The following is a 25,583-nucleotide window of genomic DNA, read 5'->3' on the forward strand; positions in this document are numbered from 1 at the left end:
TTTATGGGATTCTCCTGTATTTAATAAAATGTATTAAAATACACGTATGTTTATCAATTATTTTTGGAGGAGGAATGGTGAAAGCAGTTAATTTTGATGAGATTCATAAAGCGCTTGCTGCCTACATTTTAAAAACAAATCATTGCATTAGGAGACCTCAACTGCTGATTGCAGACAGGTGGGTGTTTTTCCCAAAATAACAAATGGGGCTAATGACCTGCAGAGAAAAACACACACACACACACACACACACACAGAGGAAGTACAGTAGGGTGTTTTTATTTAATATAGAAGGAACTGGTTGCAAGGACACCGCGTCAAGTGTAATCACTGAAGTTCAAACTGAGCACACAGAAAGGTGAAGTTTGAAGGATCTTCACTAACAAAGATGCCGTGTGCTTTACAGTCTTCAAAGTGTTTTCATGTACAACTGCCTTTTCAGAACAACTTTGTGAGATTGGGAAGCTGGTATCATTTATTTATTTACTTATTTGAAAGGCAAAGTTACACAGAGAGAGGAGAGAGAGAGAGAGAGAGAGAGAGAGAGAGAGGTCTTGCATCAGATGGTTCAATCCCCAATTAGCCGCAATGGCTGGAGCTGCTCTGATCTGAAGCCAGGAGCCAGGAGCTTTTTCCAGGTCTCCCATGCAGGTGCAGGGGCCCAAGGACTTGGGCCATCTTCCACTGCTTTCTCAGACTACAGCAGAGAGCCGGATCGGAAGTGGAGCAGCCGGGACTCGAACCGGCGCTTCAGACCAGGGCGTTAACCTGCTGTGCCATACCTAGCACCTGCCCCAGCTGGTATCATTTTACAGATGAAGAAAAAGTGATTCAGAGAAGTTCAGAGAAGTTCAGAGAAGTTCAGAGAAATGGTGGTTCAGACCTGGTTTCTCCAGGTCATTAGTTCTGTTTATAATTCTGGGGACTGTGTTTATGCATTTAAGAATCCTTTTTATGAAAGGTCCTTAAAAGCATTTCTGCCTTAGTTTCTGCAAACCGTTCAATGAATTATTTCTTTTTTCTTTTCTTTTCTTTCTTTCTTTCTTTCTTTCTTTCTTTCTTTCTTTCTTTCTTTCTTTCTTTCTTTCTTTCTTTCTTTCTTTTTTGACAGGCAGAGTGGACAGTGAGAGAGAGAGAGAGAGAAAGGTCTTCCTTTGCCGTTGGTTCACCCTCCAATGGCCGCCACGGTCAGCGCGCTGCGGCCGGCGCACCGTGCTAATCCGAAGGCAGGAGCCAGGTACTTATCCTGGTCTCCCATGGGGTGCAGGGCCCAAGCACTTGGGCCATCCTCCACTGCACTCCCGGGCCACAGCAGAGAGCTGGCCTGGAAGAGGGGCAACCGGGACAGAATCCGGCGCCCCGACCCGGACTAGAACCTGGTGTGCCGGTGCCGCAAGGCGGAGGATTAGCCTAGTGAGCCACGGTACCGGCCCTCTTTTTTCTTTTAAGATTCATTTTATTTATTTGAAAGGTAGAACTACAGAGAGAGAGTAGGAGAGACAGGGGAGAGAGAGAGAGGGAGAGAGAGATTGATTCCACCTACTGGCTCACTCCCAAAATGGCTGAAATGGCTGGGGCTGGGCCAGGCCGAAGCCAGGAGCCCAGAGCTTCTTCTGGGTCTCCCACACGGGTAGCTGGGGAAGATGGGCCATCTTCCAATGCTTTTCCAGGTCATTAGTAGGGACCTGGATCGGAAGTGGAGCAGCCAGATCTCGAACCAGCACCCACATGGGCCGGTGTCCCAGGCAGAGGCTTGGCCTGCTAAGCCACAACACCTGCCACAGGTAGGTTGTTTCTTGTGTCTGTGATGGTTTCCTGACAGTGACTGTGCTTGACAGTGTCCATTTTCTGTCATGAAGTCCAACCCTTCCTACTTACATCTCTACTAAATAACCACACACATATGCAGAGGTCCTGGGGTACTACCAAGAGAGTAGGAGAACAAGGAATGAACCGATATGAATAAAGCGCTATATTATTATTGAGGATTAAGGCTTTAACAAATGAGCGTGGGGGTGAGGGCCACAGACTCCGTAATGGCACCGTGGGTGGCGTGCGGGATCCTGAGGTTGTCGTCATCACAAGTCTGACATTTCCTTTGCCTTTGCCTCAGCACACCTGCTTTCTCTCACCTGGGAAGGTCTTGGGATTGACCCAACGGCTCCACCACCTCCCCTCGGGCAGTGTATGTATGATGTATACCCCACAAGATGTTCCTCATACACACGTGGTCTTTTGCCACCACGAATGCTCTCATTCATCTCAGAGAAATTTCTAGGCCAGAGCTTACCTCAAGCATCCAGTTGCCTTTGAAAGTGTAATATCCAGAAAAGGAGAAAGATGCAGAGATGCTTATGGAATTTTTGTTAGACATAGTGATTTTTTCTGTTAGGGTATTGCCTTGCTTTTTGTCTAAATGGGTACAAACAAATTGAGAAATGTTACATGACTCACCAGTGAGCTCAGCGTACTCATGGAGGCTTCTACTACCTGTTTTCTGGCACTGCTTTCTCAATTTCCCTTTTTATTCCTTACACCATCTCCCAGCGTGAGACAAAGGGATCCACAGTCTTTGAAAAGACTTCTCTTCTTTAGTTAACTCTCTTATGCTGGGAACCAGAATATGCAAAATCAGTGCTCACCAGAACAGGTAAAATTAGTGCTCAGATTCAAGTATTTCTAAATATATTCCTCCATCTGCAGAAATATATATCCCAGGGAAAACTAAGACATCCCTCACCCTCTTGGCCAGTGTTTATGACAGGAGCACAGACCCAGAATGGAGCTGGAAGGACGTCCAAGTAAACGTGAGTACTTTCTCTCCTTCCAATTTTAATGTCGTTGTGAAGACAGAAAGTGATGCTGATGTGGAGAAGGAGGTGGAGGGGAATGAGGGTGACTTTGGTAAAAAAGGAGGACACAGCTAGATTAAAATTATTTGGTAACAGAAACTTACTTATAGAACGTAGACTGTGGTGCAGCAGGTTAAAGCCCCAGCCTGCAATGCCAGCATCCCATTTGGGCGCCGGTTCGGGCCCCGGCTGCTCTGCTTCTATCCTGCTCTCTGCTATAGCCTGGGAATGCAGTGGGGGATGGCCCAAGTCCTTGGGACCCTGCACCCTCGTGGGGGACCCGGAGGAGGTTCCTGGCTCCTGGCTTTGGATTGGTGCAGCTCCTGCAGTTGCAGCAAATTGGAGAGTGAACCAGCATGTGGAAGACTTCTTTCTCTGCCTCTCCTTCTCTCTCTGTAACTCTAACTTTCTTTCTTTCTTTTTTTTTTTTTTTTCAGTACCAATAAGTCTTGATTTATTCATTGTATTTCCCCAGGGAAAGGAGAAGGGATGGGGAGAGTCAGCATATGTGTTACAAAGCAATTAGAAAATGGGAAAGGAGGAACCCAGTACAGCAAAAATCAACCTTCAAATACACACTCCCCAGTGATGGGGTCACCAAACCCAAGGGGGCTTATTCTCCTGCAGTTCAGGAATGGGGGTGGTCAGCCAAAGAACAGACGCAAGCTTTCCTACCCTCCCTCCCTCCCGCCCATAAATTCAAGATTTCACATAAAGCTTTGGTTTCTAGCAGTAAACATGGAGTTACATTCGTCCGTCTCCTATCAAACAATCTTATGGCCACTTTGACATAAGTTTCTTGCACCTGCATAAAAGTTCCTGAGTGACTTGGACGTACATTCATAGTCCCCTTCTTGATCTCCAAACCCCTTTTCTACACAGAAGGTGCCCAATAGCTTCTCTTCTTTCGGGTAAATTGTGTAACTCTAACTTTCAAGTAAATAAGTAAATTAAAAAAAAAAAAAAAGTAAAGGGGCCAGCACTGTGGTGCAGTAGATTAATCCTCCGCCTGCGGCGCTGGCATCCCATATGGGCGCCGGTTCTAGTCCTGGCTGCTCCTCTTCCAATCTAGCTCTCTGCTATGGCCTGGGAAAGAAGTAGAAGATGGCCCAAGTCCTTGGGCCCCTGCACCCGCATGGGAGACTGGGAAGAAGCTCCTGGCTCCGGATCAGCATGGTTCTGGCCGTAGCAGCCATCTGGGGAGTGAACCAATGGAAGGAAGATCTTTCTCTCTCTCTTTCTCACTCTCTATAACTCTACCTCTCAAATAAATAAATAAAATCTTAAAAAAAAAAGAATGTAGATTGTGTCAAGGAGGATAAAGTGTATAAAAGAGAAGATGGAAATAGAATATTCAGGAAGATTCTCTTATAGGGGAGAGAGAGGTGTAGAAACATAGGGACACAGGATCCTGGTGTGTCAGAGGTGGTGACTGTCCCATTTTATGTTTGTGACTTAAGTGACACAAATGGATCCATATAAGGAGATCATTAAATAATATATATATATATATATTTTTTTTTTTGACAGGCAGAGTGGACAGTGAGAGAGAGAGAGACAGAGAGAAAGGTCTTCCTTTGCCGTTGGTTCACCCTCCAATGGCCGCCGCGGCCGGCGCGCTGCGGCCGGCGCACCGCGCTGATCCGATGGCAGGAGCCAGGAGCCAGGAGTCAGGTGCTTTTTTTTAAAACATAGATTAAATGCATAAATATACTCAGCTGTACGAAAAAAAAAAGAAAAAGAAATTCTGTACATTGTGAAATCCTGTCCTTTGCAACAAGAGGGATGCAACTGGAAATCATTATACTTAGTGAAATAAGCCAGTCCCCAAAAGATAGATATATTTTCCCTGATCCACGGTAACTAATAGAGTACTTCAAATGTAATGTAGTTTTCAGGCATAGAAAGCCAAGACACTGTGGCAAAAAATGGCCTACATGAAAGATCTCTGTGAGAGAGATCCCAGTGGAAAGAAGGGACAATCAAAGAAGGAGGTACCTTTCTCTGAAGGGAGGAGAGAACTTCCACTTTGATTATGGCCTTGTCTAAATAAGGTCGGAGTTTGTGAACTCAAGAGGCTTCCACAGCCTTGGCAGCTCATGACAAGAGCCTCGGGTGATCACTGACGTCATAAATAAGAGTGTCAGTTGTTAAATCAACAATAGGAGTCACTGTGCGCTTGCTCCCATGTAGGACCTCTGTCCATAATGAGTTGTTCTATGAAAATTAACAGTAAAACTAGTATTCAAACAGTATTTTATACTTTGTGTGTCTGTGTGGGTGCAAACTGTTGAAATCTTTACTTAGTAAAGAGTTGATCTTCTGTATATAAAGATTATGAAAAATGAATCTTAATGAAGAATGGGATGGGAGAGGGAGTAGGAGGTGGGTCGAGAGTGGGGGTGGGAGGGTGTGTATGGGGGAAGAACCATGATATTCCAAAATCTGTGTCTATGAAATTTATATTTATTAAATAAAAGCCTTCAAAAATAAATTAAATGTAATGTATTGGAGTGAAATGGACATTTTAAGATTTAATGATTGTTTATAGTCCTTGTCTCTTCTGTTGAGGAACAATGTTTTTCTTTGTTTTCTTCAGCCTATTTGTTGAACTCTTCTTAGTGTAGGGTTAACTTTATAATCATTCAGTAAACTGAAAGTAGATCTTCGTAAAAATTAAGAGTGGGAATGGGAGAGGGAGGAGGAGGAAGGGTTGGAGCATGGGTAGGAGGGAGAGTAGGGGGGGAAGTGTCACTGTGTTCCTAAATCTGTATATATGAAATACATGACCCTTGTATAACTTAAATAAAATTAAAAAAATATAGACTGAATGCATAAATATATAAGCTAAAATCATTCATTTATTTTATCACCCTACCATGGAAAATTTCAATAGGATCACCTTGTATAGTGGTCCTGAAAAATACTTTTTATGAGGCAATATACCTGGGAGATTTTTATGTCAATAATACATAACTATGGTGCGTAAGTTATGCCAGCAATGTATGCCCAGAATTATTTAATTGCTATATAAAATTTTATCATGTGGTTTACCATAATTTAGCCCTTCTGCTATGGATAATACACAGGTAAGTGTTAGTTCTGGTGCTTTTGCTGCTTCTAAAAGCAATGCAGTAAATATCCTTTAACACAAATGAGTTATATCTATAGGATAGATCCCTAGAATTCAAAATGTTGTGGCAAATATAATGCAACTAAAAACTGATAAATGATACTAAATTGATCCTTTTAAAGGATCAATTTTTTTCTAACTTACAATCCAGCTTTAAATAATAATAAATCCAGGATTTATTTCCAGAGTGCTTATTTCCCCTCAACATTGCCAACACTGCATGTTTTAAATTTACTTTTAAATCAGATACGTCAAAAACAGCCACAAATGTTTAAGTCTACAGTCCCCTGATTGAGTGTGCTTTTATTCATTTGCTGACCATTTCTAATCTCAGCGAATTACATTTCCAGCATATTTCTTCCTCAGTTTTGCTTAACTACATAATTGGTTTTTAAAATTCTTTATGCAATTTGGATATTAATATTATGATAAGATTTTTCTTTTTTCTTCCATGTGTTCCCTGCCTTCTCACATTGCTTGTGTCAAATACCCAAATTATCAATTATTTTATCGCTTTAGGATTTTGAATCACACATATGAAAAATTTCCTTTTCCAAAATTGGAAACAAAATTTTACGTTTTCTTTCTTATCAGTAAGGTCTAACATTTATTGATTGAGAGGAAATATTTGATATCTGCTCTAAATCTAAAATGATTTGGATGCTTTCATTGTTAGCTTCCTCCTTGGTAGAAATGGCTTCAGTAGAAATTGTGGATGAGGGAGGGTGACTTATTTATTTTTCTTTGTCCCAATGGAAGGAAACCAGAATCCCCAGTTGATTCCGTGGGCCGTTGCTGCTGTTTGCATCTCACTTTTCAGTGCCTGTTTCATTGCAAGCTGTTTGGGTAAGTTATTACATTAAGTGGAACTCGCCTTGAATTATTTTCACAAACTACTTTCTAAACTTACTCTAAGCCTTTTGCTGTCTTGATTTCTCCCTTATATATCAATCTATAATGCCTTCAGGGTCTTGAGTTTACCTCTCAAATAAATAAATAATCTTTTAAAAATGATTTATTTATTTATTTATTTATTTATTTGAAAGTCAGCGAGAGTGAGAGCGAGAGCGAGGGAGAGAGGTCTTCCATCCGCCAGTTCACTCCCCAGATGGCGGCAATGGCTGGAGCTGCGCCAATCTGAAGCCAGGAGCCAGGAGCTTCCTCTGGGTCTCCCAGTGGGTGCAGGGGCCCGAAGACTTGGCCATCTTCCACTGCTTTCCCAGGCCATAGCAGAGAGCTGGATCAGAAGTGGAGCAGCTGGGACTCGAACCAGTGCCCATATAGGATGCCGGCACTGCAGGCAGTGCTTTACCCATCACGGCACAGCTAGCAGTCCCTGTATACTGTCTCAGCCACAGTTTTGTTCCCAGGTGAATACATCATAGAAGTAAATGCTTATGTGCTCTAGTGTGCATGATCCAAAATGGCTGGGGTAGTATAGTTCTCAATAGCCAACACTAAAGAAAATGGAAATAACCACAGGAAGCAGAGGCCACAGGCTCTATCACCTAAGGCAGTAGGTCACTGTCTAACAGTGCTCACGGTGAATTACGCCTGCAGGGACCAATCGGATAACGCTCAGAAGCAGCGCTGAGCAGAAGGCAGAAGCACACCCTGTGATTCCCGCTACAGAAAGTTCAAAAGCAGGCGACTGCGATTTATATGTTTTGGATATATTTTATTAAGAGATAAAATTGTGGGGCAAATCACAGAGCAGTTACTTTAAAAGCTGCACAATGGTTACCTTTCAAGGGGAGGGAGCAGGTTCCGCTGTGATGGGGAGGTCACGGAGGCCTTGGCGACTTCCTGTGTCCTGAGCTGGGCCCGTGTTACTTGCAGAGTTCGCATTGCAATGATTTACTCTGCGGAACGTTTATGGTTTTCCCTTGTAGAACATTTGGTGATGCTTCAAATTAAAGAGATTAGAAAAATAAATGTGTAAGGCTCATAAAACTTTGCCTAACTACCTTAATGTTCACACACACACACACACACACACAATCTCCATTCTAACATAAATTCTTTTTTTTCTCAACTTTTTTTTGTTAACAATTTGGTTAACAGACACAAAATTTTTCAAAGCTCTGGGATTCCATGTGATGTTTTAATACATGTATACATCGTGTAATGTCCATTCAGAGTAAATATGTCCATCCCCTCAAACATCTAATGTTTCTGCTTACGGGAAAAAATCCAAAATCCTACCTTCCAATCTTTTATTTAAAGAGAGAAATAGAAGATAAAGAAATAAAATAAAAATAAAAAAGAGAGAAATACACACTATATTCCCAGTATCTGTAGTCACTGTATTGTATAATGGGACCCCAAGATTTCTTCCCGTCATTTAGCTGTAACCATCTAACACAATTACAAATTCCGAGGGGAAAATATGCCTTATTAAAATCACACATACCTAAAAGTTTGAAAATCTTCCCAGGTGAAACACAAAACGAGCAATATGATACTAAAAACATTAGCTTTCAGCAAAATTCACCTGGCGACAGAACTGAACTGAATAGAAAGAAAAGAGAACGTGTGGATCTTAAGGATGAAGGTAAAAGAAAGATTAGAGAAGCTGGCCCCACTCATAATTAAGCGGTTTTGTAGAGAACAGAAACCAACTGTTTTTTCTCTTTGACAGTGACTAGTCACAACTTTCTACGCTGTAAGAGAAGCATGGGAATGTTCAAGTTTCCAGCCTACCACAGGGAGCTCAGATGCATCAGAGAGAAATCAGAATCAAAAGGTACAGAGAGCAGAAAGCATAAGAGAATTTCTTTCTTATTTTCATATCCGTTCAAACTCATTATCTGATTTAAGGAATGTGAATAACAGGAACGACTAAAAATAACATAAAATGCTAATCCGGTAGAGGAAGGAACAGTAACTTGAGATAGAATTATTTCTCATGACTAATTAGCTAAATCATTGGAGTATAAAACAGAATGCATTTAGGGATATTTTTGACATTCCAAACATAGAATTAATTTGATTGTATTTTCCTTTGGTTCAGGGAAAATATCACCAGGGAAATTTCTTTTTAAAATATATAATTTTGCTGAGATGTCTTTATCTTTTTTCATTATTCTAGAATTTGCAAAATCTCATCTGAGAGAATGGGGAAAATGTTTGTGTTTTGGCAGATTCTTCGCCCTGTTCAGTTAAAATGTTATCTGCAAAAGGCTCTGCTTTGGAAGCACTGATCATGTCTTCTAAGAGAGTACTTTGTAATTTTTTCTGATGGGCAGTTTGTGGATTCAGATACTTCTGTTTAGAAGATATACAGAAGCATAATGTTTAGGATTTTCTTGGGAGAATGATTTTGGTGATCGTGGTTATTCCCACAAATGTTCATATTAAGTAACAGAACAGATGAGAGGATCCCTTTTAAAATAATTTCCATTTCAATTTTCATCCGAGGGAGCTACTGGAACTGCTGTCCTGTTGGCTGGAGAGCCTTCCAGTCCAACTGCTACCTGCCTCTTAACGACAACAGGACATGGACTGAGAGCGAGAGGAACTGCTCAGGGCTGGGGGCCCACCTGGCGACCATTGGCACAGAAGCTGAGCAGGTGTGTCTGGGGCTCCCACCAGTTTCTCCACTGCTTCGAATCTCCTTGCAGAGAAAGAGGAATTTCTTTGCTATCCACTCGCTCATGGGCTAAATACCTGAAACAGAACAAAGCCAAGAGCCCAGAACTGACTCCATCCGTGTTTCCCATGTGAGTGGCAGAAGCCCAAGTACTTGAGCCGTCACCTGCTGCCTTCCAGGGTGCACATCAGTTGAAAGCTGTATCGAGAGCAGAGCGGGGACTCAAACCCAGGCGCTCCAATATGGGTTGCAAATGCCCCAGGTGGTGTCTTACCCACTGAACCAAGTCCTTACCTCTTCCCCTTTTCCTTATGTGACCAACTTTTGGTCTCTTCAGATTTCACTGATGGGTTATTTCCTCCAGAAAACTACCTGACCACCTCCCTACTGCACCCTCCATCTTCTAAGTTGGAAGTACAAGGGTGGTACTTATGCACAGCACGGCATTTATCTCAATTTTTATTTTATTTCAGTTTACTGTAATTGTCTCTTAATGACTCCCTCTTACCCAATGATTCCTACCTGGTGGGAGGGCTGGGACCACACTTTGCTCATTTTTACATCTTCAATGTCCTGTGCAGCGTCAGGCACACTGGACAGGACTTGATAAATGGTGCGTGCACAAATCAATGCATGGTTAATAAGGACTGAAATAGCTTCTCAGAATAAAGTATAGGAAAATAGTTCAGATGCATGGTTCTAATTCTAAATACAAATCTTACAGTAAATTCAATTCTTTAAAAGCTGAAACTTATTTCCTTATGTGAAATATTTCCATAAATGTACCCCGATCTAGATTCTATGCTTGTCTTGGTGAACAGAGCTTCCTTGAGAATTTTTTCTCCTTGGCTTTGCAACCTATAAATTCACTGATTTTAAATAAAATGGAATTTAATGATTTAATGAAGTACACAAACAAGAAGGCAATTAAAAAAAAAGCTGCCTAAAAAACAACCACACTATTAAGCATTGTGCTAAGAGGGTTGAGAGTATTATCTCAATCTTTAAAGTAACTCTATGAAATAGTGGAGTTATCCTTTTTGGAGATGAGAAAGCTAGGAGTTTGGTATGATTAAAGCACTTACTAACATTACAAGAAGGATTTGAAAGAGATCTATCTGAAGCCAAAGGTTTTGTGCTTAGCCTGTTATCTATTTGATATATTTTCTTTTTCTCCAGCATGTCATCAGCTGATAAGTGTAAACATATTCATAAAAAATTATGGTTTTTGTGCAGAACTTCATTACTCCATTTTTGGACAGACAATATTCATATTTCCTGGGACTTACTGATGAGAAGACCGAAGGTCAATGGCACTGGGTAGACCAGACACCATTTAACCCACACATGACGTGAGTATCTTGATTGGGCCAGGAGGTTTTGGAGGCAAAGGTGACAAGAAGGTGGCAAGATTCTGTTTTGGGGGACTGACGCTGTGGCGTAGCAGATAAAGCCGCCACCTGCAGTGCATATGGAATGGCATATGGACGCTGGTTCAAGTCCCGGCTGCTCCACTTCCAGTCCAGCTCTCTGCTATGGCCTGGCAAAGCAGTAGAAGATGGCCCCCAGTGCTTGGGCCCTGCACCCACATGGGAGACCTGGAAGAAGCTAGGATCAGCACAGCTCCCGTCATTGCAGCCATCTGGGGAGAGAGTCAGTGGACGGAAGATTCTCTCTCTCAGCCTCTGCCTCTCTGTAACTCTTCCTTTCATTAAATAAATAATTCTTTTTAAAAAAGAATCTGTTTTGGGGTGAAATACTCTGATGTAAAAATATTTTCTGGGACTAGATTACTATGTGTTGAGTAACCTCCATAAGCTAGTCCCAGTTGTGAAAAGATCCTATGACATTAACGAATTTTCAGTATTATTTGTACAATATCAATGAACAAATGAAGAGTGTGGGAATTATGCAATGTTTTTTACCTTAGGCTTGATGTTTGGATGAACTACATGATAACAGACAAAAAATGTTTTTGAAACTGTTATAACATTGTCATTTTCCTCCATGGAACCAGCATTTTCTAATATAAATATATAACCATATGCAATTAAAAATGTTCTAGTAGCCACATTAAGAAAAAAGAAGCAAATTAAATTCATTGTAATATTGTATCCATAATTAATAATTGTGACCGGCATTGTGGCACAGCAGGGTAAACCATTGTTTGTGATGCCAGTATCCCATATGTGAGTACTGGTTCAAGTCCTAGCTGCTCCACTTCCAATCCAGCTTCCTGCTAATGTGCATGGGAAGGCAGAGGAAGGTGGTCCAAGTATGTGGGCCCCTGCAACCCCTGTAGGAGACCAGGATGGAGTTCCTGGTCCCTGGCTTTGGTTTGGCCCAGCTCTGGCTATTGTAGACATTTGGGGAGTCAACTGTTTTTTCCCTTTTCTCCATTGCTCTGCCTTTCAAATAAATAAATCTCAAAAAATTAATAATGTATTTAATCCAACACTTACAAATAGGACTTGAATATATAATCAATATAAAATAATTACTGAGATAATTTACATCCTTTTTTGGTGTTAAGTCTTCAAAATATAGTGTATACTAAATGCCCAAAGCATTCTCAAGATTACAGAAGCCACATTTCAAGTGATTGATAGTTACATGTGGCCAATGCCTATTGTATTGAGCAGGCTAGCCCTATATCATTCACCAAAGGCATTTTCTTTGGATTGTCTTTTGATGTCTCTATCTATAGAGGTCCTCAAAAAACTTCATGGAAAGTACATATTCTGAAAAACTGCGTGTATTTCAAAATTTTTCACCAAAATTCACTCTTTTTTTAATTCCATTTCCCACAAACTTTTGGAGTTCCTCTAAATCTATATTTATACCTGTACCTATTTATCCTATGTCTATTTCTCTATTTTTTTCTTTCAGATTCTGGCATAAGAATAAACCCAGCGACTCCCGAGAAAAAAACTGTGTTATCCTTGTTAATGATCAAGATAAATGGGCCTGGAGTGATTTTCCTTGTAACTTTGAGACAAGTAGGATTTGTAAGATACCTGCAATGGCATTCAGCTAGAAACCTGTGAAATGGGTGTTCCGAGGGAGACAGCAGAGAACCAATTTCTTCAGAGCAGAATGCACATTATTGGGGAAAACCTACGGGGTTTTACAGCATTTTCAGTCATGATGGTGTCATTATTTCTGTTCAGTTCATCAAGATAATGTGTGTGCACCAATGTGTTTACAATCATGTGGTTTTGTATGGTGTTTTGGAAGGAATCATCTTTTTTGTGAGAACCAATTTTCATTATTTTTGCTTTCTTATGGGGTTTGAAGGTATTTCCTTTGCAGTTGGTGTGCCTTGATTTCATATCTTCACAGAATGGCTTAAAAACAAGACTTTTTGGTCATTATTCTGCTCAGATTCTATCTACTAAAACATAAAGATAGGATGTATTCTGACTGACAGTGGCAAATCATTTTTTAATGCAAATATCAAAAGTGTTTTAAAGTTTTTAATTGACATTTTTATTGTCTGATGCTTCATTTTTAGACTTTTTAGTAGCATCAGACCTTCCACAGACATTCTGTGAACAAAATTTCCCAGAACAGCAGTACAGAACAGATCTAAATTATGTGATTGCACAAGTAGACAAAGAAAGTCTATATACCTTTTTAAAAATTTACTTCTTACTCCACTCTAAGTATCTTTTCAGAACAGTGAATTGTAAGCTATGTTGAGTGAAAAAGTTTCTTTCAGAACACCTTAACCGAATTTCTTCAACGCTATAGCCAAGGGAGCAAAGGCCTTCTGAAACTGAAGGACTCCTGTTCCTATTCCTGGTTTATGATAGATCAGGAGTGTGGCCAGCTCACTCTTCATTAAAGATGAAATATATTCCAGTTAGTATTACAGAAAAGTCACTGGGAGTAACTTGGCCTCTGTACTTGGCTGATTTAAATAATATTTGGTCCGGCGCCGCGGCTCACCGGGCTAATCCTCCGCCTTGCGGTGCCGGCACACCGGGTTCTAGTCCCGGTCGGGGCGCCGGATTCTGTCCCAGTTGCCCCTCTTCCAGGCCAGCTCTCTGCTGTGGCCAGGGAGTGCAGTGGAGGATGGCCCAAGTGCTTGGGCCCTGAACCCCATGGGAGACCAGGATAAGTACCTGGCTCCTGCCATCGGATCAGCGCGGTGCGCCCGCTGCAGCGCTCTGGCCACGGCGGCCACTGGAGGGTGAACCAACAGCAAAGGAAGACCTTTCTCTCTGTCTCTCTCTCAGTGTCCACTCTGCCTGTCAAAAAAAATAAATAAATGAAAATAAATTTAATTATTTGAAGTTCCAGTTTATTAGTGTTTTCATTTACCTTGAATTAGATTCAGATTTTTAACCTATTTATAAATCAGTTGTTAAAATGTCCTTTGGAGCTATTCAGCTGCAGTTTAAAGTAGCAAGAACGTCATTTTTTTGACGATCTGAAATTATACTTCCCTGATGTATGCAGTGTTGTGGGTCAACAGAATATGGTGGTCTTTCTTAAAAGTTTTAATTGGCTGATCTGTCTTAGATCTCAACTGAAAACTTTCAAGCAGCAAATTTTTAATCTAACTTCTGTACCACTCCTTTAAAAGAATTATTTTGTATATTAGTTATTGGCTTTCTGGTTTGGAATATTGATGTTTGGATTGTAGCTGTGGATGTCTACATTAAAGCTGATACTTTTATCTGAAGTGGTGCTAAGTAACTTTAATTGTATTTGACATCTTCACTAAATTATATAATATAAAATATGTTGGGGCCGGTGCTGTGGCTTAGTAGGCTAAGCCTCTGCCTGTGGCACTGGCATCTAATATTGGCTGCGGCTTGTGTGCCAGCTGCTCCTCTTCCGATCCAGCTACCTGATAGTGGCTTTGGAGGGCAGTGGAGGATGGCCCAGGTGCTTGGGCCCCTACACCCACGTCAGAGACCAGAAGAAGTTTCTGGGTCCTGGCTTCAGATCGTCCCAGCTCTGGCTGCTGCTGCCAACTGGGAGGTGAGCCAGCAGATGGAAGACCTTTCTCTCTGTCTTGCCCTCTCTCTCTGTGGCTCTGCCTCTCAAATAAGTAAAATATGTAAAAAGAGAGAGAGAAAAAAATCTCTTGCAGTAACCATATGTGGATGCTAATGAGTTTTGTATAATTACTACTATTCATTTTTAATTTGTATAAAATTTTATATAACTAGAGATTCGGTTGTTAATAAAATGTGAGCTTTTTGTGAATTTATGTGTTTATGGCTACATTTGTATCTGTAGATTTTGTCTCCAACTGCTGATCCTCTTTCTCTGCCTCCATGGCCACCACCACGTAACAATCTACCATCTCTCTCCTCTGGATTATTGCAGTGGTTTTTGTTCTCCCTGTTGCCACCCCAAGACCCTTTTAGTCTGTTGCCAACTCTACGGCAACTCTCCTTCACAGTTGATAGTAGTTTCATAAAAATGAGGCTAGTTAATATACAAAAAAAAGAGGCTTAATTTTAGTTTTGGAATTGGGAGTCCAAGATCAGACAATCCCATCTGTTTGCCTGTGGATGTCTTCTGGCATCCTGGCAGGAGTGTGAGTAAGAGGGAGCGAGCAATCATATGATGAGCTAAGAAGCAAGAGGAGCCACAGGCCAGGCTCACAGCTCTGTGTGTGGTGTGTGTGTGTGTGTGTGTGTGTGTGTGTACCAACTGCAGTCCCATGAAAACTATAGTGATCTCCCAAGGACAGAGCCCCAGCGACCTAGTTAGCTTCCATTAGGACCCACACCAAAGGCCTCCCTACCCAGCAACATCCCACACTGGAGATCAAGCTTCCAGCATGTGACATTTCAGGCACACATTTAAACCACATTCAAATCATAGTAATTCTTTTTTAAAATTAATAAACCTCCTAATGTAAAACACTTTACAAATAAGCAAGAAAGGAATTTTCTACAAGGTATCTACCCTAAACCCATAGCAACTATTACACTGAATGATGAATCATTAGAAGTATTTTCTTTCAAGTCAAGAACAAAACAAAGTGCTCACTATAACAGCTATTTTTTATTTACTTGAAAGATTTATTTATTTATTTGAGAGAGAGAGGTTTTCCATTTGCTGGTTCACTCAGCAAATGGCTACAGTGGCTGGAACTGGGCCTATCTGAAGTCAGGAGCTTCTTCTGGGTTTCCCACATAGATGCAGGGGCCCAAGCAAGTGGGCCATCTTCAACTACTTTCCCAGGCCTTAAGAAAATACCTGGATTGGAAGAGGAGCAGCTGGGACAGGAACCAGCACCCATACACAACAGTGTTTAAGCAGCAATGTGTTGGTGGTCTTAGTTAGTTCAGTATGAATAAAGGATAAGAAATGAGTAGAACAAAGCTATCATTATTTCTTTTTTTTAGATTTATTTATCTATTTGAAAGTCAGAGTAATAGAGAGGCAGAGGCAGAGAAGAGAGAGAGAGGTCTTCCATCCACTGGTTCACTCCCCAGATGGCTGGCAACAACCGGAGCTGCACTGAGCCAAAGTCAGGAGCCAGGAGCCTTCTCCAGGTTTCCCATGTGGGCGCAGGGGCCTAAGGATCTGGGCCATCTTCCATTGCTATCCCAGGCCATAGCAGAGACCTGGATCGGAAGAGGAGCAGCCAGGACTAGAACTGGCACCCTTATGGGATGCCAGCACTGCAGGTCAGGGCATTAACCCACTGACTTATTTTATTTAAATCAATACATCCAAACTATTATCATTTTATCATATAAATAATATAGAATTATTTGTTGTATATTTTACATTCTTTTTCAAATTAAATTATCAAAAATCTGTGACATATTTTACATTTACAGCATAACTCAATTAAGATCATGTTAAATAACCACCTGTGGCTAGTCACTACTGTACTCAGTTATGTAAGGAAGTTCAGTTACGTAAGGAAGCTACAAAATTCACAGAAGGATGGGTGTTTGGTGCAGTGGTTAAGATACAACTTGGGACACCTGCAACCCAAATCCAAGTCCCTGGGTTAAAACCATGGCTTCGCTTTTGATTCTAGCTATTTGCTACTGCAGGTGCTGTGAGGCAGCAGGTGATGGTTCACGTAGTTGTGCCCCTGCCATGGGAGACCCTAACTGAGTTTCTGGCATATGGCTTTGGCCTTGTCCAGTCTTGACTGTTGCCGTCATTTGGAGAGTGATCCAGGAGATGGAACATCTCTGTATGTTTGTGTCTTTTTCTCTCTCTCTGCCTTTCAAATAGTAAAATACATATTTTTTAATTCATGGAAAATAGAATAAAAAGACAATGATCACTTCTCATGAACTTTTTGAAGTTCTCTAGTATAGAAAAAAGGTTCGGCCACCCTTATTCTCCCTCACCGTTATGAGGTCTCACTCAGCTGAGGCCATCCTTCCATCTTACTCAGGAAGTTTTGAGGGAGAAAAAAATAATATATATGTATTTAAAGATTTATTTATTTATTTGAAAGTCAGAGTTACACAGAGAGGAGAGGCAGAGAGAGAGAGAGGTCTTCTATCCAGTGGTTCACTCCTCAAGTGGCCACAATGGCCAGAGCTGAGCCCATCTGAAGCCAGGAGCCATGAGCTACCTTTGGGTCTCCCACATGGGTGCAGGGACCCAAGGACTTGGGCCATCTTCTACTGCTTTCCCAGGCCATGACAGAGAACTGGATCGGAAGTGGAGCAGCCAGGACTTGAACTGGCACCCACAAGGGATGCTGGTGTTGCAGGCGGCAGCTTTACCTGCTATACCACAGTGCCAGCCCCAATATATTTTCTTATCAGTTTCAAGGTACGTAGCTGATACCCATCTAACCAAAGACAGATTAGTAAGATAAAGGCATACAGGCTTATTTAATACAAAGTTTTATTTAACACCAAAGCCTTTAGGAATGAAGACCTCAGGCCAAGCACGTGGCACAATGGTTAAGTCAACAATTGGGATACCCACGTTCCTTATCATAGTGCCTGACTCAAATCCTGGTTCAGCTCCCAATTCCAGTTCCCTGCTAATTCACACCCTGGGAGGTAGAAGTTGATGGTGCAAGTACTGGGTCCCTGACAAGGAAACCCAGATTAAGTTCTGGGCCCTGGCTTTGGCCTGGCCTTACCCTGGCTGTTGTGGGCATTTGGGGAATGAATCAGTGGATAGAAAATCTCTCTCCAGCTATTTCTGTCTCCCTGTCTCTGTTTTTCAAATAAATTTAAAATAAATAAATAAATAAAGACTCAAAGAAACAGGGAAATCTATCTATATTTTAAGTTAAACCTGACATTTATGGAAAACATGATTGGGCAAAAGATATGATCTAATGGGGAGAAACTTGGGAGAGTTTACCAGGATTTGTTCAGATTCTTCTTCATCTTCCTATGTGTTCCTCTCCCAGGTATAGAGCAGGACACCTGCCCCATGATAATTCTTGAGGGAGTGAATTACTTTGTAAATTCTGAGAAAAGAACCTGAGACTAATGTGGAGAAAATTTACTTCAGTCAGTATCATGAATTCCAGCATTGAAGACAGTTTACTTTTATGAATATCAGAGTAACAAATAATTTATTTTTAAAAGATGTACTTATTTATTTATTTGAAAGTTAGAGTTATGGGCGGGGGGAGAGATCCTCCATCAGCTGGTTTCTTCCCCAGATAGTGGCAATGGACAGATCTGGGTCAGACTGAAGCCAGGATCCAGGAGTTTCTTCCTGGTCTCCCACCTTGGGGCAAGGAGCCCAAGCATTTGAATCATCTTCCGTTGTTTTTCCCAGGTCATTAGCAGAGAGCTGGACTGGAAGTGGAGCAGCTGGGACATGAACTATTATGCATATGGCGCCAATGTCACAAGAGGTGGCTTTACCAGCTACTCTACAATAAAGACCCCCAGAGTAACAAATAATTATGAAGTCCTTATCAAGTGCACTGCGTATTTCCAAGTTTTGGGGTCGTGGATGCAGTCATGTTCTTACTGCTCCACATTTAAGATGTGCCTCCTGTTCTTAGAGATTTCCTTTGTTCAAATTATTTATTTGTGGCATTTCACAAATACGAAGCATATTGAAGAAACATGGTACATCATTCCAGTTTTTCTTTGGATTTGCAGAATCCCTTATGGTGGCACAATCCTCCAGGGTGACTATGTTGTTGGGTTCCCCTTCATCCCAGAAGCTGAGAAAGAGAAGAGATTTTAAATCCTGGTGAGAGGAGGTAAATAACCCAATATAATCACCAAGTCATAGATGGACCCAGAGTGCTCAGTGGTGGGAATAACTGATCTCCTGATGGAGTTGTCTCCTTTGTACACAAGTCTCGTATCATGTGTGGTTCTCCATGTTCATTGTATTAATCGAGGGGCACTCTTCAAGTGTGTCACAGGGCTGTAGTGAAGTGCAGCCCAGCGGTTGTACTCCTACAACTACTGATGATTAGCTGTGTAAGTCATCTCTTGACCTTTGGTTTCCTCAAATATCAGATGAGCACAAATAATATTGATGTATCTTTGAGAGGGGTAATTTATGTGAGGTGAAACAATGCATGCAAAATATTTGAACACCCCCAAATTCTGTGTTCTAAGGGTGGGAAGCCACCATTGAGGAGAAAAGAGATATTACTGTAGGGTTCCCACTTTCATTCCCTAATAATCTGATGTTTTTCTCAAATCACCATTTTCACACATTTACTACAATTTGGAGGCATGGGGCTCTAGATTTCACTTCTCGCTGCCTCTGCATTTTCAATGGATGATTCCTGAATTCTAACCCCCTTCTCCTTTCCATCTGTTATTTTTCTTTGCTCTTGCCACAGCCCCGGGAGATTGGAGGAGGGTGTAGTTGTGTTCCTCTTGTCTCTTCTGTAACAGCTGTTCCCCTTCCTGCACCTGATGTCACCAAGGACGCGCCTGAGCGCATCCCACATAGCAGAAGGAAGTTTTGAGAACTCCCCTCGACCGGGGTCCACCTTTAGGACTTGGGATGGCATGGAAATTCCCCTTGAGGAAGGAAGTTACCTCAGCGATTCCATAAAAGGTGTGCCGTCTACCCATTTCCACTGACCCTCGATCACCTGGTCCGTCAGCCCAATGAAAAACTCTTTCTTTCTAGGTTTTGCATGGGCAAGGAATTCCTATAAAAAATAAGAGGCCAAGTAGCTCAATTCTGGACAAAGGTAAAAAGTAATGGTTATTAAAAGGGGTAAGGTAGGATCGAGACTAGAGACAATAAATAGGTACACCTGAAATGGTGAAGTCATTGAGGATCATATCCTACTTTTTCTTATTCTGGTAAAATATACTGAACATAGAATTAGATTAACACAAAAATTAACCTTTACCAGAGAAGGGGATTCTTGATTAAAAGTTTATCTAAAGTTAGAGGAGGCCAAATCTACTGTACATATCTAGCACAAAATATTACTAATTACAGCTTAGAGATAATGCACACTTTGTGCTTGCTGTGTTTCATATATTTTCATAAACACAGCAGCCTCTCTAAAATGAACGTTCAACCTTCTGTTTCTTCCTCAGCTAACTTCATCAGTTAATGCAGGGGCCCCACATGGAAGTTACTTTTTTTCTTAGCTTCTCCTAGTAATGAAAACAAAGCTAGAGTAGGTAACGACTTACAGAAGCAGTAGGAACAGCATGCCCTCTCTACATTCATTTTACAAGTAATCATTGAGAGGCAAATCTTTTTATATGTGTGGGAAAAGGGGTGGAGCCCACAGAGACTGTTGTGCTAACACTGGAGGGGTGTGCACTCCAACTACCTGCTCCTCCTGTGTGTTGATGACCACCAGATGGGCGCCCACATTTGAGCAGCTTTTTGAGCTTGATATCCAGGACATGGTGTCAGTAGAAAAGAAGTAGCAGCTGGACTGAAAATATTTCCAGTTCAATGGACAGCAATTCTTGACTGAACCTAGGAGGAAAGAAGTTTCAGTGAGTGTCCCAGGTAAACTGAGTAAGAAAAGAGAAAGCTCCATCTGGCCCCATGCAGTTCATTATCCCCAGATTCTAAGATTCCTATCTTAGAAGCCCTTGTTCATATCCCATATCTTACTATCTAAGATGGTAGATGAATCCAATAGCAATAAACTTAAATAGCAATTTTCTTGACTTTTCAACATAATCCCAATTTTCTAGATGTCAATATCAGTAAATACAACCATATATGCAATCTGCCTTGGTCATACTACTGCTACGTAATCTTGTTACTAATTTCACAGAGTGAAGAATTTCAGCCTTTTAAGCTTCTTTCTTTCTTTCTTTCTTTCTTTCTTTCTTTCTTTCTTTCTTTCTTTCTTTCTTTCTTTCTTTCTTTCTTTCTTTTTTTTTTGACAGGCAGAGTGGATAGTGAGAGAGAGAGACAGAGAGAAAGGTCTTCCTTTTTGCCGTTGGTTCACCCTCCAATGGCTGCCGCGACTGGTGCGCTGCGGCTGGTGCACCACACCTATCCGAAGGCAGGAGCCAGGTGCTTCTCCTGGTCTCCCATGGGGTGCAGGGCCCAAGCACTTGGGCCATCCTCCACTGCACTCCCGGGCCACAGCAGAGAGCTGGCTTGGAAGAGGGGCAACCAGGACAGAATCCGGCACCCCGACTGGGACTAGAACCCGGTGTGCCGGCGCCGCAAGGCGGAGGACTAGCCTAGTGAGCCGCAGCGCCGGCTTAAGCTTTTTAAATATAGTCAAATCTCTCTCAATTCAGTGGTGGGGATATGATATCTCAGAGAACAAAGCCACTTTCCCAGCGCCACGCAGCATTTTGCTGACACGGAACAGGACAACATGTAAGGACATTGGGAGTATATTTCTTGAGTTCTTTCCAAATTCCTTACTCTATATGTTTTTTTCTTCCTTCATCTCATTTTGGAAGTAGGCGGGTTTGTTTGTTTGTTTGTTTTTTAAAGTGTACTCCTGGAAATAATAACTTCTGTTTTTAGGCTTGATGTGAAGGCACATATCTCAGATTTATTCTGAAAGTTTATTGTAATGTCCTCAACATTTCATGCCTCAATTTTAACTTCATCTCCACAGTTTTATTCCTGAACTTTTACCGACTTCTCACATTCTCTTGCAGCACAGGAGGATTTTACATTTTGTTTTTGAAAAGTAAGATACGGCACCACTATATTTCCCTTGTCCAAAAGTCAACGTAGAGGCCTAAAAAGGTTGATGTATAAGTGCTAATGTTCAACTCTGAGTGCTGTCATACCTAATCCATCACTGTAGCAGGACAGCTGTGTGATGTTTTCATGTGGCTGGATCCTTCTCGTGTCACAGGTGAGGAAAACATGGTAAGTCACTGTAAGGAAAGGGGCACAGGGCACGTTTATGATTCATTTCTAATTAAAACAATGAGCTTGCTCCCTTTTGTATTCATAAAGGAAGTATCAATAGCTCTCACGATATCCTCTTACTGTCCACCTTTCCTTACACACGCACAGGCACTGGGACTCAATTACTCAAAGAAAGAAGAACAAATTCAAATTTCATGGTTTTCCTGATTTATAAAGAAGAATATAATTTATTTCATATCTAAAGGCTCAGAGAGAATGAATACATTTGTGCTCACTATGCCACCTCTAGCCCTCTTAATTCTTCTTTCTAGAATGTAACGAGCTGTATCTCTGATCCTAACCAGTGAGTGCAAGCTTCAAGCTAGTATCTCCTAGTGATAGGGGTCCAAAGGGGAGGTCTTAAAACCACAGAGGAGACGAAAAATGTCTATCATGAAAAATGTGTCAAAAGCCACTGAAATTTACTGATCCTTCTGCATTAGTTGTGGTGTCTGGCTTGAGGGATAGCCTAGATAGAAACAGTGAAACTGGAAGACTCTATAGGAGTAGAGAACCTATAGGAAGCAAAGAAAAGTTTACTACAAATATTCACTAGGGAGAACCACGTTGATTTGATCTTTAGAACCTACCCACACATCTGATGATAAAACAGCCACTTAGAAGGAGAATGGAGATGGCAGCAACAGTCCGAAAGAACGCTTGAGAAGAGAAGCATCCCCTCTCTGTAGAAAAAAAAAAAAAAAGACAACAAACACGGTCAGTCTTCCCTACGCAACTTGCAAAGGAGATACAAGATTTTTACTCAGGCACTTATTTCCTTCTACTTGCACTGAGTCATTGTACTGAGTAATACACTTACTGTATTGAGTAATACAATTACTGTATTGAGTAGTTCCCAAATTTCAGCGTGCATCAGAATCACTGGGAGGCTTGAGGAACCACAGGTTGCTGAGCCTCACCTCCAGAGCTAACAATTCGATCGAGTTGATATGGAACAACAGGTTTCAGGGGGCCACCGATGCTGCTGGTCTGAGGACTGTGCTCCAAGAACCACCGGTACCCCTTGTTAATTTTAAGACTCTGACTCATCAACTCCGTTAAAGAATTTTTGCTAAGTCTCCCAGTTAAAAAAATACTTTCATTTTTAAGGCTTCTCTCCTTCTTTCACTGTCATTTTCATTTCTTTCTTCCCTTTCTCTCTCTCTCTCTTTTTGTCTTTCTTCTTAGTGTCCTATTTTTCAAGTTCTTTGCAAATACAAATTAGTCAGATAAAACATCAGCAGTAATATAGTCATTTCTTTCCTCTTTCCAATACATATTTTATGGAAAAAATAAGTCCCAGAGAAGTTAACTGTCGTGCCCAAAGGAACACCACTCAATGCAGAAAGGGTAGAAATAGCAGTTTGGTAGCTCATCTGAAGTCAAGTGTAGCAAGCTTCCAGTTTAACATAGAATATTCTCTTTTCACTTGTTGAATATTGTGATTAGTGGTGAGTTAAGCCTGTAAATACAAAATTGTGTCTGCAAAAACTGATGCAAGGAAGAGAGGAGAGGGAGGGAGTTTGGGGGAAGGATAGGAGGGAGGGAGGTGTGGCTGTCTTCTTGGTACTGTACCTACGGAATGCATGAACTTTCTTCATTTTACATTAAAAAAATAAAAAAGGACAAAAATTCAAAGATCTGTATCCAACTTCGTATATGCAAATCAAATATCTGTTTGGTTTACTTGCAGGTGCAATCAACCAACTTCTATTAAAAACCAGTCTTGTAAATCTGAAGAAATCCTTCTAATGCTTATGAAATTGTATTGGAAAAGGAAAGTTTTAAGATGATAAATCTGTGGAAAATATATTTATTAAAATTCATTGCAGTTTGAGTAAAAAAAGTCTTCTGATCTCTCTGTCTCTCTCTGTCTCTGTCTCTCTCTCTCTCTCTCTCTTCCCCTTCTTCCTCCCCCTCCCACCTCCCTGAATTCTTTTCTATTGTCCAACCCTCCCTATATTTATAGCTGGCACCAAAAGGATACAGAGAAGAAAAAAGAGAGCTGCAAATTATACCTGCGCACTTCAGTACAGATGATTTGGATGAGTCCATTATTTCTCTCCCTCTATTTCCAGTTCCTGAGTCCAGGAGTGTTGTGTTGGTAAGATTCAGAAAAAATGAATCTGGAAAGGTGAACAATTAATCTGTTTTTAGGTCCAAGTCCAAGAGACATAAGAATATTAACTTGTCCCGTGGCTGTGCCTTCAAGTCAGGATTTCCTTTCTTGCACAAGGAAGACAAGGGAGTATACTGAGCAACATTTCAGTTCTTTTCTCTACAGAAAACAACAAAAAAAAATTGAGGAAATGATGAAACTGCAAGTACAATACAAATAGGCAGACCACGGGAAAACATGAGAGGTTTTAAAAACACTGATTTGTTTTGGTGGATAAAACATCTCTGTTTTTTTCAAGACCTAACATCCTGCATTTGCCCTTGACTGTGGGGCCCACCCTGCTCTCCCTACATCACTGTGACGTGTACAATCCACATTCATTAGCAGAAAGCAAACAACCCTCAGCACATAGCTGAGCAAATAGTGTATATGTTTATGATTTAGCAATGCAAAATTTTAAAATGTTTTTACTAATTTACTTTCATTTTATTTAAAAGGAAGAGAGAGAGAGAGAGAAAGTTAGAGAGAGAGAGAGAGAGAGAGGGGCCTTCCATCCACTGGTTCACTCCCCAAATGCCTCAACAATCAAGGCTGGGCCAAGCTGAACTAAGCCTAGGTCTCCCTCATGGGTAGCAGGGACCCGAGTACATGAGCCATCACCTGTTGCTTCCCAGGGATGTATTAGCAGGCAGTTGAATCAAAAATAGAGTCAGGACACGAAACTCACGGTTTCTGGTATGGAGTGCAGATATCCAAAGCACTGTCAATCACTGCACCAAATGTCCGCCCCTAAGGCAAAATCTTAAAACCATCTTGGCTAACTATGTCTTTATATCTAGGGGAGCCAGCGCCGTGGCTAGCAGGTAAGGCTGCCATCTGCAGTGCTGGCATCCCATTTCCAATCCAGCTTTCTGCTATGGCCTGGGAAAGCAGTAGAAGATGACCCAAATGTGGGCCCCTGCACCTGCTTGGGAGACCAGGAAGAAGCACCTGGCTCTTGGCTTCGGATCCGCGCAGCTCTGGCCGTTGCAGCCATCTGGGGAGTAAACCAACAGATGGAAGACTTTTCTGTAATAACTCTGCCTTTCAAATAGATAAATAAATCTTTAAAAAAATAAAATCTATCTAGGATCCAACGACTTCTTTTTAGTTTTTTTCTTCCATATACCTCTCTCTCTCTCTCTCTCTCTCTCTCTCTCTCTTTAAACCATGGATGTTTCAGAAAATATTTATTTATTTATTTATTTATTTTGATGAGAGAGGGAGTGCTCCCATATGTTGGTTCACTCTTTAAATGCCAAGTGCTTGCAATAGCAGGGGCTGGGCCAAGGCTGGGCCAAATTGAAGCCAGACACCCAGAATTCAATCCGGGTCTCCTGCATGGGTGAAGAGACCCAAGTACAGGGTGCGCACAGGCAGGAAGCTGGATTGGAAGCAGAGAAGCAAGGACTTGAACCCAGGCCCTCAGATATGTGGAGGATGTGGGCAACTCAAACTGTCACTTAACTGCTACTCATCCCTCCTTTTCACTTTTTTTTTTCACTATTTCCTCCCTTTTCATTTGGAGCTCTTGAGCAT

At 41.4% G+C, this 25,583-nt stretch overlaps 2 protein-coding genes across 3 annotated transcripts; one reads left to right on the forward strand and one right to left on the reverse strand.

Annotated features, from left to right (window-relative positions):
* Positions 1-2,548: 2,548 nt before the first annotated feature.
* Positions 2,549-13,875, forward strand: LOC100350907 (C-type lectin domain family 4 member D). Of its 2 annotated transcripts, none has more exons than XM_008259781.5 (6): positions 2,549-2,807; positions 6,745-6,831; positions 8,627-8,731; positions 9,406-9,557; positions 10,814-10,929; positions 12,467-13,875. In XM_008259781.5, exons 1-6 carry the CDS (start codon positions 2,780-2,782, stop codon positions 12,612-12,614), a joined length of 636 nt encoding a protein of 211 aa, XP_008258003.2. In that variant the 5' UTR covers positions 2,549-2,779; the 3' UTR covers positions 12,615-13,875. The 2 variants fall into 2 exon arrangements, 1 of the variants encoding a protein (XP_008258003.2); XR_016212962.1 differs by having other exon boundaries at positions 2,551-2,807; positions 10,757-10,929.
* A 4,240-nt stretch (positions 13,876-18,115) lies between these two features.
* On the reverse strand, positions 18,116-24,325 carry LOC100350649 (C-type lectin domain family 4 member E). The gene is made up of 6 exons (XM_002712850.6): positions 23,905-24,325; positions 22,477-22,569; positions 21,763-21,852; positions 20,319-20,470; positions 19,561-19,676; positions 18,116-18,722 (listed from the first exon to the last, which is right to left on the reverse strand). The coding sequence occupies exons 1-6, from the start codon at positions 23,939-23,941 to the stop codon at positions 18,554-18,556; spliced, it is 657 nt and encodes a 218-aa protein (XP_002712896.3). The 5' UTR covers positions 23,942-24,325; the 3' UTR covers positions 18,116-18,553.
* Positions 24,326-25,583: the final 1,258 nt, after the last annotated feature.

Source organism: Oryctolagus cuniculus, chromosome 9 (genome assembly GCF_051225735.1).
Source record: "Oryctolagus cuniculus isolate XC-2025 breed Fujian yellow rabbit chromosome 9, ASM5122573v1, whole genome shotgun sequence".
Taxonomy (NCBI): Eukaryota; Metazoa; Chordata; class Mammalia; order Lagomorpha; family Leporidae; genus Oryctolagus; species Oryctolagus cuniculus.